The sequence below is a fragment of the Archocentrus centrarchus genome, chromosome 14 (genome assembly GCF_007364275.1).
Source record: "Archocentrus centrarchus isolate MPI-CPG fArcCen1 chromosome 14, fArcCen1, whole genome shotgun sequence".
NCBI lineage: Eukaryota > Metazoa > Chordata > Actinopteri > Cichliformes > Cichlidae > Archocentrus > Archocentrus centrarchus.
In genome coordinates this window covers 5272840-5289656 of record NC_044359.1, presented here as the reverse complement: position 1 = coordinate 5289656, position 16817 = coordinate 5272840, and the positions used below count along the sequence as shown (strand labels likewise).

Here is a 16817-nt window from a genome sequence, read left to right as displayed (position 1 = left end):
TGCTGTCAAACAAATCCTTTCTATCCTGGCAAAGAGAAACTACCAATTGTAGTCAATCATGATCACTAACAAGAAATTAATAATCTTGGCCTTGTCAAGTTGAAAGACATTGTAGAACCTGACTGCCGTCAGTGTATGTATATAGTTGAGCATGTATGTCCACTTTTCCCTGTGTGTAGAGACAATACATAGCAGTAAGGATGTTCGAGTGCATGTTAGCACAAACTAATTAAATTTTTCATCATCACAAAAATATGAACCGTTATTTTCTGGTTTCTTTTTGGGAATACAGTACCAGTCAAAAGTTCGGACACACCTTCTCATTCAATGTTTTTCTTTTTTTTTCCTGAATTGTAAAATAATACTGAAATCAAACAGACTGAAGGAACACATAAGGAATCATGTAGTAAACTTAAAAGTATTAAACAAACCAAAATATGTCTTAGATTTTAGATTCTACAAAGTAGGCACGTTTTGCTTTGCACACTCTTGGCATTCTCTCAGTCAGCTTCATCAGGTCATCAGCTGAAACAGTTTTCCAACAGTCTTGAAGGGGTTCCCAGAGGTGCTGAGCACTTGTTGGCTGCTTTGCCTTCACTCTGCGGTCTACCTCATCCCAAACCATCTTAACTGGGTTTAGATCAGGTGACTGTGAAGGTCAGGTCATCTGATGCAACACTCCACCACCCTCTTTCTTAGTCAAATAGCCCTAACACAGCCTGGAGGTGTGTTTGGAGTCATTGTCCTGTTGAAAAACAAATGCAAACCAGATGGGATGGTATGTCACTGCAGAATGCTGTGCTAGCCATTCTGGCTAAGTGCGCCTTGGATTTTGAATAAATTGTCAATAGTGTCACCAGCAAAGCACCCCCATAGCATCACACTTCCTCCTCTATACCTCACAGTGACACATGTAGGAACCATCCGCTCACCTTTACTGCATCTTACAAAGACATGGCGTTTGGAACCAGAAATCTCAAATTTGGACTCAGACCAAAGTCCAGATAGACGCAGTCTTCACTGAACAGTTGATGTTGAGATGTGTGTGCTACTTGAACTCTGTGAAACATTTAGGTGGGCTCTTATCTGGGGTGCTGTTAACTTGCAGTTTCTGAGGCTGGTAACTCTGATTGAGGTAACTCTTGCTCTGCCTTTCCTGGGGTGGTCCCGATGAGTGTCAGTTTCATCATAACGTTTGATGGTTTTTGTGACTGCACTTGAGGATGTTTTCAAAGTTCTTGAAATTTTTCGGATTGACTGACCTTCATTTCTTAAAGTAATGATGGACTGTTGTTTTTCTTTACTTAGTTGAGTAGTTCTTGCCATAATATGGATTAGAACATTACTCAATTAGAGCTATTCACTGTATACCTACTCTACTTCTTCACACCACAACCGATGGTCTCAAACACATTAGGAGGCCAAGAAATTCCAAGGAATGAACTCTTGACAAGGCACAGCTGTTAAATGAAAGCCATTCCAGGTGCCTACATCATAAAGATGACCGAGAAAATGCCTACTTTGAAAAATCTACAATCTAAAACTATTATAATTTGTTAAACACTTTTTTGTTTACTAAATAATTCCATATGTATTTTTTCATAGTTTGGATGGCTTTAGTATTAATCTACAAAACATACTATTATTATAAAAAAAAAACCACTGAATTAGGAGGTGTGTCCAAACTTTTGACTGGTACTGTATGTAAGACTGGTGTCGGGTTTGACCTGGAAGAAGTCTGCAATGGTGGCGACATGGCTGGCACAGGCACACTTCCTGGCATCTGGCACGTCATCTCCAACCTGAAAGACAGCGAGAGATGGGGTTATAAAGCAAAAATGACAGTAAAAAAGGAGGGATTGAAGAGGCGTTAGATGAAGAGATGGTTAAAAAAAAGAAAAAAAAAGAGAAGAGACTGGTGAAAAAGGAGTTTAAAAAAAAAAAAAAGCTAAATCAACCAATCAGGATGCAAATGTTAATTTCTTTGCTGCTTTTTGTTAAGCTTCATCAAAATCCACTAATTATTTTGTCTTCCAAGTGACCAGACTGTGGAGAACAGTGCCTCCCCTTGCTCATTAGTGCTTTTATTGAGATGTGGTTGTGTTCGGTTATTGCAGGAGTTGTATTATAACAGGCTGGATGTGATTCAGTAATCACAGCTAATTCATTCCAGCACAATGCAAACGCAGTGCACAGCAATTACGAAGGAAAACAGCCCCATCTCCACTGAATTGGCAGCAATTTATCTCTTATCTGTTTGTGAGTGTGTGTCAGATGAAGAAAGAGAAAGAAGGAGCTGCTGCTTGAATGCTTTTGCAGCAGCGGAGCATTTTGAAGATCTTTTATTCCCATTTTGGGCCATCTTTTGGCGCTGTTAAGCCTCCTTTGGCCCGGTTAGCCACAGTCTTGTGCTCTTTTGGCTGCAATGTTGCTCTGTTACATTGTGATCGACTCTCGTGGCTCCTCTCCCAGTCTCTTTTAACCACTAAATATCCTTTTGTTTCTCTCTCAGTCTCTAGTTGCTGCATTAATTAACACATCTCTTATTTTTCTTCCATTTACCTCTGCAACTGTGTTATGGGGGGAAGCAGCAATTATACCTAATTTCTGGAGGACGGGTTGTTTAAGTCTGCCTCTTGCTGCAGTGTGTCATTAAGCTCCTGCTTAGGGCGCCCGTGTTGTTGTCAGGTCCAGAAAAGAAAGCATCCATCTTGAAGCTCTCAGATGGATTCAGATTTTGTTCAAATGCTTTCAGCACATCACTGGAGACTCTCATTGCATATAACTGACCATAAAATCACAAATTATTCATCACTTCCTGCTACATTTCCTTTTCATCATGAATTAAATGGGTACTGCTCTGTACCCATGAAGAAGCATGGTGATGCTACTCCATTTCCTTCCTCTCTTGTTTGGCCTGCACTGTAACTGGAGGATTTTCAGTTATTACAACATCAGGCAGAAAAGTCCACATTCTACTTTCCTATTAACAACAAAATATGAAACACTGTAAAGACTGTCTTTGTGTTTTGCCAAAAAAAATAAATAAATAAAGCCAGTGAGAGTTTGAAAAAGATTTGCCTTGAGTCAGGCGCTTTCTCCGGGTATGGCGATCCTCGATCAGCCGGTCAGCTGACAGCTGGTGCAAACTTTTGCAATTAAGCGATATCTTGATAAATTGAGCAAATATTTGAGGTTTACACATCTATATTCTCACCTGAAAACATCTTAAAAGTTTATTTTCTGTCAGAGAAATGTGTCATATTTCTAACTTTTTGGCTGCTCTCCTCCACCATTGCCATATTTGAGGTTTCCTGCGAGGTTTCCTACCCATCCTTCAAATCGGGCGAAAAGAAGGACACATTCGTCGACTGCATTTGGAGGAGCCTTCAAATTTGGACAACCTTCATTGCCTCGCTGTGACATAATTGGCCTACAAATGTGGCCTTCGAAGGATGCGGCCCCTGAATTTGGACACAGCTATTGTCATAACCTTTGATTCATGGATGGTGCTAGTTTGGTTTTAAAGAAGATAAAAACATCCATCCATCCATCCATCCATCCATCCATCCATTCTCTTCTGCTTATCTGGGGCCAGGTCACAGGGGCAGGAGCCTAAGCAGAGAAGCCCAGGCTTCCCTCTCCCCAGCCACCTCCTCCAGCTCATCCAGAGGGACCCCAAGGCGTTCCCAGCCCAGCCGAGAGATATAATCTCCCCAGCATGTCCTGGGTCTACCACGGAGCCTCCTCCCGGTGGGATATGCTCGGAACACCTCATCCAAGAGGCGGCCAGGAGGCATCCTAATCAGATGCCCGAGCCACCTCAACTGGCTCCTTTCGATGTGGAGGAGCAGCGGCTCTACTCTGAGTCCCTCCCGGATGGCCGCACTCCTCACCTTATCTCTAAGGGAGAGGCCAGCCACCCTTTGAAGGAAACTCATTTCTGCCGCTTGTATTCGCGACCTTATTCTTTCGATCACTACCCAAAGCTCATGACCATAGGTGAGGGTAGAACATAGATCAACCGGTAAATCGAGAGCTTTGCTTTTACACTAAGCTCCCTCTTCACCACGACAGACAGATGCAGCGTCCGCATCACTGCAGAAGCAGCGCCGATCCGTCTATCGATCTCCCGCTCCCTTCTCCCGTCACTCGTGAACAAGACCCTGAGATACTTGAACTCCTCCACTTGGGGCAAGAACTCGTTCCTGAGCCGGAGAGGACACTCCGCCCTTTTCCGGCTGAGGACCATGGCCTCAGACTTAGAGGTGCTGATTCTCATGCCGGCCGCTTCACACTCGGCTGCGAACTGTTCCACTGCGAGCTGAAGGCCCCCCCCTGATGAAGCCAGCAGGACCGCATCATCTGCAAAGAGCAGAGATGAGACTCTGAGGCCACCAAGGAAGAAGCCTTCTGCCACCTGGCTACGCCTAGAAATTCTGTCCATAAAAATTATGAACAGAATCGGTGAAGATAAAAACAGTTAGGCAATATTAGCTTAACTGCTAAGGTGACAATCTGTTTGCTGCTTAACAGCAAAATTCCACCCTGAGAGGACATCAGTTAATCAGTTAACATCTAAGGATTAACCAACAGCATATTAATGCCTTTAGCTATGTTACAGCTAGCTAATGTTGGCTAATGTTAGCTAACGTAAGTAAAAATCCTCAAACATTTGCCAGCTTTTTTAAAGGCTGGACAGTTTTACATGACAAATTGCATCATATAAATCAATGCGAATAATTATCCAAATGGTTAAATCAATTTGTAATTAAAAAAAATAAAAGCTAAAAACAGAAAGCTGCACACCAGCTGTCTCATATTATGTGTAGGCAGCCAGGAAAACAGACAAACTGCTGCTGCACTTCTATAAACTTTGAGGAAGTTTAATTTTTAACTAAACATATTTTAGCAGTTCTTCATATAATCAGTTTTTAAAACTTTTGATATTTAAAGCAGATAGAGCACTCTGATAAATTAGTCAAAAGCATAGCATTTCCCTGTGAGAGGTAGTACAAAGTAGAGAGAGGCTTAAAAAGAACAGAATAAAGGACATTTAACAGAAAAAATAAAAAGCACACTTTATGTTTCATCCTCAGTCTGATTGTAGAAATCACGAACAAACAATTTTCTGCCAAATTCAGAACAGTTTTGGATATTTCACTTGAGCGTTTTTTTTTAATACTCTGCCTTTCTCACAGATTTTAATGGACGAAGCTCAAATGGAAAGACGTGATGCCCCAGTGAACTCCTGTCCAAGCAGTAAACGTTTGATTCAGAATGTGAAGACAGTTGGTGGGCCGATTGGCCACTGTTAAACAAATCTGGTACACAGTCATGATGCAGCAGATTAATCATGTTTTTAAAGTAACTCAGGTTGCTTCTCAGACTTTAAATGTTGCTACTGTTGCTGCAGTTGGTGATGTCAGCATGTCTACGACTGCAGCTTAAACGGCTCCTGATGCCACGCTTCTTCCAGCTGCTGAGGTTGCAGCGCTGGCGAGTTTCAGCTCGCTCTCATCAGCGCACCCTTGTCAAATAAATGGGTAAATTAAAAATGTGCCATGACCCTTAATGACTCTGATATTCTCGTTTAAAATAGCAATGGACATTTTAGAGTGTCCCCTCCTGTCTCCCCCCTCGACCCGGTGACTCACCCAGTTGATGAGGATGTATCGTGGCAGAGCAGCCGCGGGCTCCTTCAGGCTGCAGAAGCCGTACATCACCCTGCCGCTGTCAAAGGTCACCGTGATCTCTGCCAGACCACCTCCTGCAGCACAGATCAAGACAGTTCATTGTTACTGCAGCACAGCTGCAGCCATGTCTGCTTTTCAAGTTTCTGCTGGCCTGTCCTCTAGCAGAGACAAACTTAACCCGTCAGCCACCTCAGAATTAAAAAGCTTCAAACTACACTCCCAGTGTAAATGCAAGTTATCTGAAATGGATAAATATGAAATATTTTCGCACAATAACTCCACAATTCTAATGTTTTGGAAATTAGAAAATTTATTAGTTTATGAAGGTGATTATTCAAATGAAAAATATTTTCTGTATTACAAGTGTGAAGAAATATTACATTAAAACATGCATATTAAGGTCTTATTGATCTAAATGTGTGCATATTTGTTCTCTTTTCAAAAACAGATCTTTGGATCAAACTATATTCGGAATTCATATTTATCCCCCCTTTGATTATAAAAAACTGTCAGTACCCACTTTCCAGGAAGAGAATGTCCCATAAATCAAGGTCTGAACCAAAATCCTTCCAACACAAAGTGCAAAGTACTGAACTGGAGATTTCTGTGTCACAGTAAGACAGAAAACTCACTTTTAAACAGCTTTAAAGGTTCAAACTGAGTAGAAACTAGGATTTAAGTAAGTAATGTAACCACCATAAAACCTGCAGGTTTTCTTAAATTTGTTCTTTAAATATGTAAATGCAATATTAGACATGCACTATTTGCACAGTGTAGTCAACTAATAACTAATCCAGAATTTTGGACATTTTCTTTCCTCTGAAATTAAAGTAATATAAATATGAATATGAATGAATGAAAAACTCTAGAGAGCCTTGCCTTAAAATGAAATCTCCAACATAACATTTTTGGAAAGTGAATCGCTCTTTCTGTACTTTTAGATTAGCATAACAATGTGAACATGATGAACAATCACTGGAAATAAGCAGATCCTGTCTGGGAATATTCAGGCTTTGTACACAAAGGAAAAGCACAAAGCTGAATAAGACTCATCATCACACAATTAGGACCATTCAAATTTACCATTAAGTTTACCTCAGCGGACAAAAAAAGAAAAAGATCAGGAGTTTGAGTCTGCCCTGAGACGTTCAAAATGCTACATAGATCTCTTTAAACTTTCATTTTACGACAAACTGGTCAAATACACTCTGCACAATTAATTCAACTAATTAAGAACAAGATCTTCTTCTCTTGGCTACTCCTATCACCCTCCTCTGCCACATCAATCCTCTGTATGTCCTCTTCACTACATAGTCCCTATTTTTAGTGTCCCTAGTCTCACCTCAACAATCCTGTTTTTCATTTGCTCTCACTGCCTGCTAACATACCTTCCCTCTTCTTTTGTCTTTGGCCAACAGTAGCAGTTTCCACTAGTACCCTGTCAGCCAGCAGCACCAGAGGTGGTTGCTGTTAACCCAGGCCCTGACCAATCTGGTATGGAATTAAGATAAAAGATTCCTTTATTGTCAATGCATATACAGGCATACAGAATGAGATTTGGGTGTGGGACTCAGAAGAGCTGCTCTTGCAGTCAAAAAAGATAATACATAAAAGAAAATAGAATAAGTAATTCAAAGAAAATAGAGTATGTACACACAAAATAGCAAGTAGTAAAATAAATATTAAAGCCAAATTAACCCCCCCCCCCCCACACGGACACATGCACCACACACTAATTAATTCACACTTTGGAGTTCAATATGGTGATGACCTTGGAATAGAAGCCGTTTGCTAGTCTTGTGGTCCGTGCTCTCATTGTTCTGTATCTTCTCCCATCAGGGAGAAGATACAGAAAGAGTTTGTGTGCTGGATGCTGAGAGTCTTTGGTGATTCTTGATACCTTCCAGAGGCTTCGAGAGGCGTAAATGCCTTTCAGGGTGGGCAGATGTTTGTTGATGATGCACTCAGCAGTCTTTATGGCTTGTTGTATTGCCTTCTTGTTAACTGCTGAACCATGTGAGGATCCCGTGTGCCCAAGAATCTGAAGCTGGAGACTCGCTCCACTCTGTCCCAGTTTATAAGAAGTGGCCGATGTTCCTCCTGCTGTTTCCTGAAGTCGATGATCAGTTCTTTTTTGTTGGTGCACTATGCGGCCTGCTAATGGGATAGCCTCCGGTAGAATCATTGGATTTAGCCATGTCTTCCTGATCATTGTAACACAGCAGTCTCTGATAGTTTTCTTTGTGGAGATGGTAAGTTCCAGCTCCCCCATTTTGTTGGAAAATGACCTTGTGTTGGAGATGAAGAAGCTCAGTGTCGGAGGTTTATGTGGGTTGTTGACTAGCCTGGCCCGTGCGCCACCTCTGCAGCCTCGCCGTTGTTTCCTCTCTCCCCGCTGTCTGTGTCACCATCTGGGAGGGACAATAATCCAAGCAGCCCCCGGTGGTCTACCGAGCTCAACCAGGATATCAAGATCGGGATGTTCATTGTTAAAGGAACATTTACTGCACACAGAACCACATTTATAACAATTGGTATAAATGGTCCCAGGTGTATCTGAGAGTCTTCTCAGCATATAAAACCCTGAGTAATAAATGCAGTAGCAAAATAAAAATGAAAGTGCACAGAGCCACAGCCTGTGCACATGCCACCATCCACAGCAGATCACTCTTTATGATCTGCATCTTTGATTACGAACAAGATAAAACTGCAAAGAATTGGGAAATTTTGTCATTTTCAGTGGCATCCTCATTAAAAGATTCAGAGAATTTTGAAAAGTTTTTGAATGCAAGACACAGGTTAAAAAGCAGGATTGAATGCTGGTCCGGTCTGTTCATCACTGCATCCAACAATTTAAGATAAATCTCTACCATGCAGAGAAAACAAAAGACAGACTGAAGATCCAGAAACGCCGCCGCCTGAGCTTAGTTACAATGGGCTGAGGCCAAGTGAAAAACTGTCCTGTGGTCTGACAGTCAAAACCAGAACACAGCTGAAAGTTAGCATCACCAATGGTATGGGTGCAAAAAAGCAAAGGTTACAATCACAACAGAAGGCCCCATTAATGCTGAACAATACATTTTGAGGTTTTAGAGCCACCATTGTGACAACATCCTTTTAAGAGATTTAAGGTCTGTGTTGTGGCCCTAGTCGGGATTACCAAGCTATATCTGCCGCGGGTTCCTTATTCTTATAATTATTATAAGTATTCACGGAGGCGAGGAATACAGTACCAGTCCGTCTTTTTAATCAACCGTTCCAAACCCACGTAACCATAACAACAGGAACACTGCGTGCTCGCTGGAATATATCACATCCCTCTTTTTTCAAAACTGAGACGCAGTCTACAAATACAGTCATCTGAATAAATAGTATCAATTACAGGGCGTTAATTCAAAATCACTCTCATTTCTATGTGTGTAAACACTGAATCATTTTCTTTGTACAAAAACAACTTTCTAAGAATAAATACCAAGCTTTTTTTTTTTCTTTTCTTTTCTTTTTTTCTATTAGGCAAACAATCACAGTAAAACTTGAACATTTCAGCATTTCAACATTTCAACTTAAACGTTTCTTTCATCCCTTTTTTTTTTTTTTTTTTTTTTTTTTTAAAAAAAACAACAAACATATTGAACATTGTAACGTTCACAGGATCAGTCCCTGTACTTGGCAGGTTGCTTGACGGCCCTACCAGATCTGGTGTAGTATGTAGGATCATTGTTCTTGCTCACAGGAGGTGGATTGTGTGGCGTGTCAGTTGGTGGTGTGTCTGACTTGGGAGTATCAGAAGGTGTTGCCTCTAAATTGATCTGTTCATCAAGGTGAGTGTCTTTGAACAGACTCGGGTGTATCTTCCTCAGATGTCGTCTGTTCCTCCTGAGTGTCCTACCTGCCGGCGTCTGCACGGTGTAGGAGCGTGGTTCATCTCTTTGTTGGATGACAACCGCAGGCTCCCAACCTCGACGTGTCTGCATGTGTACAGTGTCTCCTGAGGTCAGCACAGGAAGTGGCTTTGCATGTTGGTCATAGTGCTGCTTTTGGCGACACTGCAGATCCCGTACTTTGTCGTACACATGCTGTGGTGTAGACTGTTTCAGCACGTCACTGGAGCAAAGAAGTGTGCTTCGCAGGACCCTTCCCATCAACATTTGTGCAGGTGACATGTTCAATCCTGTCACCGGCGTGTTTCTTAAAGACAACAAAACTAGGTGTGGGTCATTGCCGGTCTGTATTGCCTTTTTCAGGGCGTGTTTTACAGTCTTTATTGACCTTTCAGCCATTCCATTTGAAGAGGGAAAACCTGGGCTGGAGTGTATGAGCTTGATCTCCCATGAAGCTGCAAATGATTTCATTTCATAGCTGGCAAACGGGACATGATCGCTCACTAGCTCTCTGGGAATCCCATGCCTTGCAAAAACAGACTTCATTTTCTGAATCACTGTGTAAGCAGTTGTATCAGGCAAATTGAGCACTTCTGGATATTTGGTCAGATAATCAACTAGCAGGAGATATGATTGACCATTTAGCTGAAAAATGTCTGCTCCAACTTTCATCCACGGTAGTTCTGGAATCTCATGAGGGATGAGTGGTTCTCGCTGATGTTTGGGTTGTAACTGCTGACACTGTGCACACTTCTCAATCATTGTCTCTATATCTCGTGCCATACCAGGCCAATAAAGGACTTTTCTTGCTCTGGCTTTTGTGCGCTGCACCCCTTGGTGTGCAAGAAGATCACTTTCCTGAAGCTCTGGGGTATGACAATTTTCTCTCCCATCATGACAATGTCATTCTGGATGCTGATGATGTTTCGCATTGGCCAGTAGCAGTGTAGTGACCAGTCAAGACTACGCTTCTTCATAGGCCAGCCTTTCATATGTCTTTCACACACAGCCTGTAACTCGCTATCTGTGGCAGTTGCTTCTTTCAATCCCCTCAGTGTTTCTTCACTCAGAGCATCTGTAGGCTGTATGGCATACACAACTCTCTCATCACAGGGGTTCTCATCAACATGTTCATTATCTCTTCCCACTGTGGCACGTGACAGAGTGTCAGCAATGTGCATGTCTTTGCCTGGCGTGTATGTAACATGTAGGTCATATCTTTGCAACTGCATTCCTTGCAATCTTGCTGGGGCTTTGTTCAGCGGCTTGCGCATGATGACTTCAAGTGGCTTGTGATCAGATTGCACACGCACTGGCCTACCGTATACATATTGGTGGAATCTCTTGGCGGCAAACACAATGGAGAGCAACTCTTTTTCTATTTGTGCGTACCGCTTCTCAGTATCTGTGAGCGCACGAGAAGCATAGCATACTGAATGCCCTTCCTGTAGCAGACAGGCTCACAGTCCATCTTTTGAGGAATCTGCTTGTAGTGTGAGTGGCTTCCTATGATCGTAGTACCTAAGCACTGGGGCTTGTGTGAGCTTGTCCTTTAGTGTCTTTAACGCTGCACTGTGGTGGGGACACCACTGCTATACTGTGTCTTTCTTCAGTAGCTGTCTGAGAGGAGCCGTGAGTGAAGCTTCATTTGGGATGTATTGTGCCAGGAATTTTGTCATTCCTAACAGACGTTGTAGGCTTTGTTTGTCCTGTGGGGTTGGCATGTCAACAATTGCTTTGATTTTGGCATCATCTGCTCTCTGACCAGCCGCTGTGATGATATGTCCCATGTATTTTACTGTGTCCACTTTGAACTGGATTTTGTCTTTGTTGAACTTCACATTTGCTGTTTTTGCTCTTTCCATTACCTTTTGCAGGATTTTGTCATGCTCACTCTCTGACGAGGCTGCAATGATCATGTCATCAGCTATGATGTGTACACCTGGGATGTCACCAAAAGTCTCACAGTTCTTTTGTTGAAATACTTCGCTGGCAGACTTGATCCCAAATGGGAGTCTGAGGAAGCGAAAACGACCCCATGGTGTGTTAAAGGTGCAGAGTTTTGATGATGGCTCATCCAGCTTGATTTGCCAGTATCCGTCCTTTTCATCCAGAATGGAGAAGATGGATTTTCCAGCTAATTTGCTGCGTATGTCTTCAGGAGTAGGAATGGAGTAGTGTTGGGGTTTAACTGCTTGATTCAGATCGCAAGGGTCCAAACACACCCTGAGCGAACCATTTTTCTTCTTTGTGGCAACAAGACTGTTAACCCATTCTGTTGGCTCATTAACAGGTGTTATCACTTTCCTTTCCTGTAGTTCTTTCAGAGTCTTTTTTAATGAGTCTGTAATGGAGAGCGGCACATTTGTGCATGCATGGATCACCGGTGTGACTTCTGAGTCAATGTATATATGGTGGACTCCAGGAAACTCACCCAGACCTGTGAAGACCTCTGCGTATCTCTGCAGTAGCGCCTCTTTGGTGGCTGGAGGTGGTGCTGATTGTGGAGATTTGGCTGTGAGTGCTTCAACCCTTTTTAACAGCTGCAGCTCCTCACGTGCGTCTCCGCCGAGAATCGGTTTGTCTGCATGACTTGTTACATGGAAGTCAAGCAGGGCCTTGTGTTTGGTTGTCCTGCATTCTAGGGACACAACACCATCTACAGGCAGGCGGGCACCACCAAAAGCAATTAACATCGTCTTTGTGAGTCGTAACTGACATGGACCGGGTAACTGCTGATACAAATGCATGGGAAGCACATTTGCGTCCGCTCCTGTATCAAGCTTGAAGTTTATCCTTGTGCCTCTGATTGTGGCAGTTTCATACCATACAGTGCTTTTCATCTGTTTAGTCATTTTCTTCCCATCATAACGTACCATGCCTATGTATAAAGAGTCCACTTCACTTTCTATGTTATTCACAGTCTTTGTTTTACTGCTGCTTTTATCAGTGCCAGCCCTACATACCTTGGAAAAGTGGTTACTCTTTCCGCATTTGTGGCACACTGCACCATATGCTGGGCATTGTCGGGGGTCATGCTTTTTCCCACACTTGTGACAGACATTTGCTGCTTGCTTCTTACAGTTTGTTTTGCCTTTATTCCATCCTGTTCGTCTTTGTACACTATCTTTGCTCACTGCATCCACAGATGTGTCATGAACAGCAGGTGATGACTGCATTGCCTGAATTTGTGTTTTGGCCAGCTCTGAAGATCTACAGATCTCTATGGCTTTGCGAAGAGTTAAATCAGTGTCTCTTAGCAGTCTCTCTTTCAAACGAGTGTCACTTATGCTGAATACTAACTTGTCTCTAATCATGTCATCTTCTGTTCCTGCAAATTCACAGTCTTTGCTTTTCTGGCGTAGCTCTGTGATAAATCTGTCCACTGATATACCTGCTGACATCGTGTGTGACCAAAACTGGTGACGTTCAAAAACAACGTTCTTTTGCGGGCTGCAGTAATCTTTGAAAGCTTTTATAATGTCCTCCATCGTTACTGCTCCATTTTCTCCGGTCGGGGTAATGGTGAGCGTGTTATACACTTCTAACGCTTCTTCGCCGACAGTATGAAGTAGGATGGCTTTTTTAACCTCCTCCTCCTTGTTTAACGCACCTGAAGCGACCATGTACAACCGAAACCGTTGTTCCCATCTGCGCCAGTTCTCAGCCAAACTGCCTGTAAGTGTCAACGGCGATGGTGGTATGAACTGTTCCATTTTGGACCGTTGAACAGCCTAACGATAATACTGTCTTCGCGTTTGATACATTTTACCAAATTTCACAGTACCGTCCTCATCTTACTCCGTAACTCCGTCTTCTGACACCATGTTGTGGCCCTAGTCGGGATTACCGAGCTATATTTGCCGCGGGTTCCTTATTCTTATAATTATTATAAGTATTCACGGAGGCGAGGAATACAGTACCAGTCCGTCTTTTTAATCAACCGTTCCAAACCCACGTAACCATAACAACAGGAACACTGCGTGCTCGCTGGAATATATCACAGTCTGGCTTATTTCACCAAGAAAATACCAAACTACATTTTCCCCATATTCCAACAGCATGGCCTCCAGTCCAGAACCTTCACTTTCTGAAACAGGTGGAAAAAAAAATCTGAAAAATTAAAAAAAAAGAAAAAAAAGAAAGTGTTTCATTGATGGATTGAGATGAGGTAGAAAACTGTCCTGTGGTTTGACCAATTGATTTGTCCGAACAGTTGAAAATTTGTCTTCAGAGACATGAAAAGGATGACCCTTTCTTGAACTGCTGTGAGACTGTGTTGAACGTCCAGAAAAATAAATTAAAACGACTGTCCGGCTCGTTGTCAGGACCCTATGGTATGGGGCATAATTTTTTCATTATTTGCAAATAACTGCATTCAGTGTTATATGCATTTTTCCCATCAAGTCTATGGAAGCAGGTTAGTAACAGTGGAGTTGCAGGGGAGTAATTTTACCTGGTTGGATTGCAGTACTGTCCAGGATCTTTTTCAGATTGCCTCCCAACTTTCAAGCTCTTATTCTGAAGCTTAAAATGAAGGTCCTGTTCTGCACATATAAGTGGTTTCTACAGAGGTCTAGATGTGTTTCCATCACATATACAAACACACAAACATGACTGCGGTGTGCAGGCTCTGATCTGAAACAGCAGGAAGAGTTTTCCTTTCCGTCACTGCTGAAATATTCAAACCTCTCAAACGAAAAGCTGAAAACAAGAAGCAACCTAAGACCACTGCTGGCAGATGGAGACGTGCTCCCATGAAAGCCAACAGAGTCAGAATTTATTGCTGAGTAACTTTCTAGAGCTTCTCTGAGACAGAAACTATAATCCTAAAGTGGCACATGTTCACATTTAAGATACAGTGCCTCCTGGAGGCAGTAGGAGGAGGGTGGGGGGGACATTTTGACCACATGTTACTGTCCTTGCTTCCTTCCTATGATGTTTTTATCATGTATTTCCTTATATATCATATATTTACTGTAACAGTGGTGGATATGCACATTAAACTATAATGAGGTGATTGTATATACAAGTAGACCCTGTGAACAACTCAGGCTTCAGGCTGCACTAAACTGTTTTTTCTTCTCTTCTTAGAGCGGGTATATCCCTAATATGGTCATCTCAGGCCCAGAAGCCACACCCACCTGCTATTTAAACCTTTTGTTAAAGAAGGGCAGCCAATCAGAAGAAAGTTGGCTTGAAGTGAGCTAAACCTGCTTGTTTCAGTTTAGTATAAAAAAAGGAATATTTTGAACTGTGAGGCATGCAAAGCTACACTAGACACGCCCACGAAATAAAACACGGTGCTGGAAACGAGCAGAACACCTGTTATAGGAGCTCAGCAAATCAAACCACAGTAAAAACAAATAATTTCAGAGGAGTGAATGCCAAAAGGGCTCCAGTGTTATTTTACATCCCTGTGTAATGTATCACTGTAAAGTTTTCTGATGAATTTTAATGGCAGAATATAGAGCTAGGTGATGTATCTTGAACTGTAGTTTTTTCCACTTTAACTGCCAGTATATGCATGATGCTGAGAGAAGTTTGACTTTTTGAGTTTAAGCTCCCTCAGCAGTGAAAATCCTATTTAAAAAATTAATAAATAAAAGCCGCTGTATGAACACCGTAGAGTAAAGTTGTATTTTGAACAACTTTAAAACCTCACCATCAAGAAAGGGTTAATCTGGGTTAAATTTACTCAGCACTTACTGGCTTTTTTCTACAGCAGGGACCAACAGCTTGTAAAGTTGTTTCGATTTGAGGGTTTTTTGGTAGGAGAGGCTCTTCAGCATCATCATCATAATCCCTGCAGCATTAGTGATGCAAACACTTCACTGTAGCAGCTCTTTTTATATAGTGATGATTACATTAAACTCACAGAAAATGAGCCAACTTAATCGTGGGGTTAAGTTGGCTTCCTGCCTAAGATGAAACATTTTATTTTTAATTTTCCGCTCTCATGTATGTCCTGTCATAATGTGCTGTGGCAGGCGAGGCAGAGGACCCCGCTGCATGATTCCCAGGACTGGAGAGGTGGGCATCTTTTGCTTGTTAGGCGAATGTGTAAACCACTACACTATTAAAACAGTGCAATCAAAATGTTAAAATCAAATCAATGTGGGATTCAAACTACCACCCCTTCCAGCCCACACATGTGAACTTTTTCTTCTACACTTTGTGTACATGGACACAAATTAGTGGATTTTTCTGATGAAAACTTGTATTTAAATGAAAATAAGGAAGCGCTATTCATGTAGAAGAATATAAAAAATCTGTGAAATTAAAATGAATTAAAATGACAAGTATTTCACAAACTGCCAAATCTGTGTTGCTGGCGTACACATTCACACACAGATCAAAGCCATCTCTGAAAAAATGAGCTTATAATAGTGACGAATGTGTGTGAACTGAGCAGGATTTGTATTTTCAGTTTCCTTTGATGTTAAACAGTTACCCCGTATGTACATTTGCTAAATTCTGGGTAACAAATAACGCACAACACATACAGTGTGAGTGTGAGCAGCAAACATGGAGGGGTGTCATTAATCTGCAATGCTCCTGCAGCGCATCATTAACAGAAGTGATAATGACACTGATGGCTCAGGAGCAATCAGGAGACAAAGAGCATGATTGTTTTTACCCACAGAAGCTGCAGAGCTCATCAAGCTTTACTGCCGCAGGTCTACAGACGCAAATTAGAGCCGATCTAAATGCTCGACATTAAAGCCTTTTTCTTTAAAAACACAGAAATTATGGCAGTAATATGTGACACAAGAGGGCGTCGCAGCAGAGATGAAATGATGGGAGGGCGTCAGACTTACCTCCAGATGCTGCCAGCATCAAATCGTTACTTTCATCCTCGTATGTGTACAAGGCCCTGTTGGAAACACAGAGGGGAGGGACAGTGTGTTAATTAGACACAGGTGGGAAGAAACAAAGTACAAATACTTTGTTACTGTACTTAAAGACTGTTTTACTTGAATATTTATTTCTCTGACAACTTTTTTACTTTTACTCCCTACATTTTTACACAAATATCTGTATTTTCAAAATGGACTTGGTTACTTTAGGGTCAACACATCTGAGGAAAGTTTCCGGTCACTGTGCCTTCAAACATCAAACTGATCTGAGCCTAAATGGAGGAACAATAACACATAAGGGACAATCATATCAGCGTATCCATCCCCGGGGCTTATTGCATACAAAGCGATGAAAGAAGCAAAACCACATAATTTATGCA

The 16817-nt window shown here is 42.0% G+C and overlaps 1 protein-coding gene across 3 annotated transcripts in view; it reads right to left on the bottom strand.

The window, feature by feature from the left end:
- Positions 1-16817, bottom strand: part of dbn1 (drebrin 1) — a 164254-nt gene that overhangs the window by 22175 nt on the left and 125262 nt on the right. For all 3 annotated transcript variants that reach the window (XM_030745720.1, XM_030745721.1, XM_030745722.1), the window contains exons 2-4: positions 16399-16454; positions 5658-5770; positions 1728-1802 (exon numbers count right to left, since the gene is read on the bottom strand). In XM_030745720.1, coding sequence (XP_030601580.1) covers positions 1728-1802; positions 5658-5770; positions 16399-16454 — 244 coding nt within the window. The remainder of the gene's footprint in view (positions 1-1727; positions 1803-5657; positions 5771-16398; positions 16455-16817) is intronic.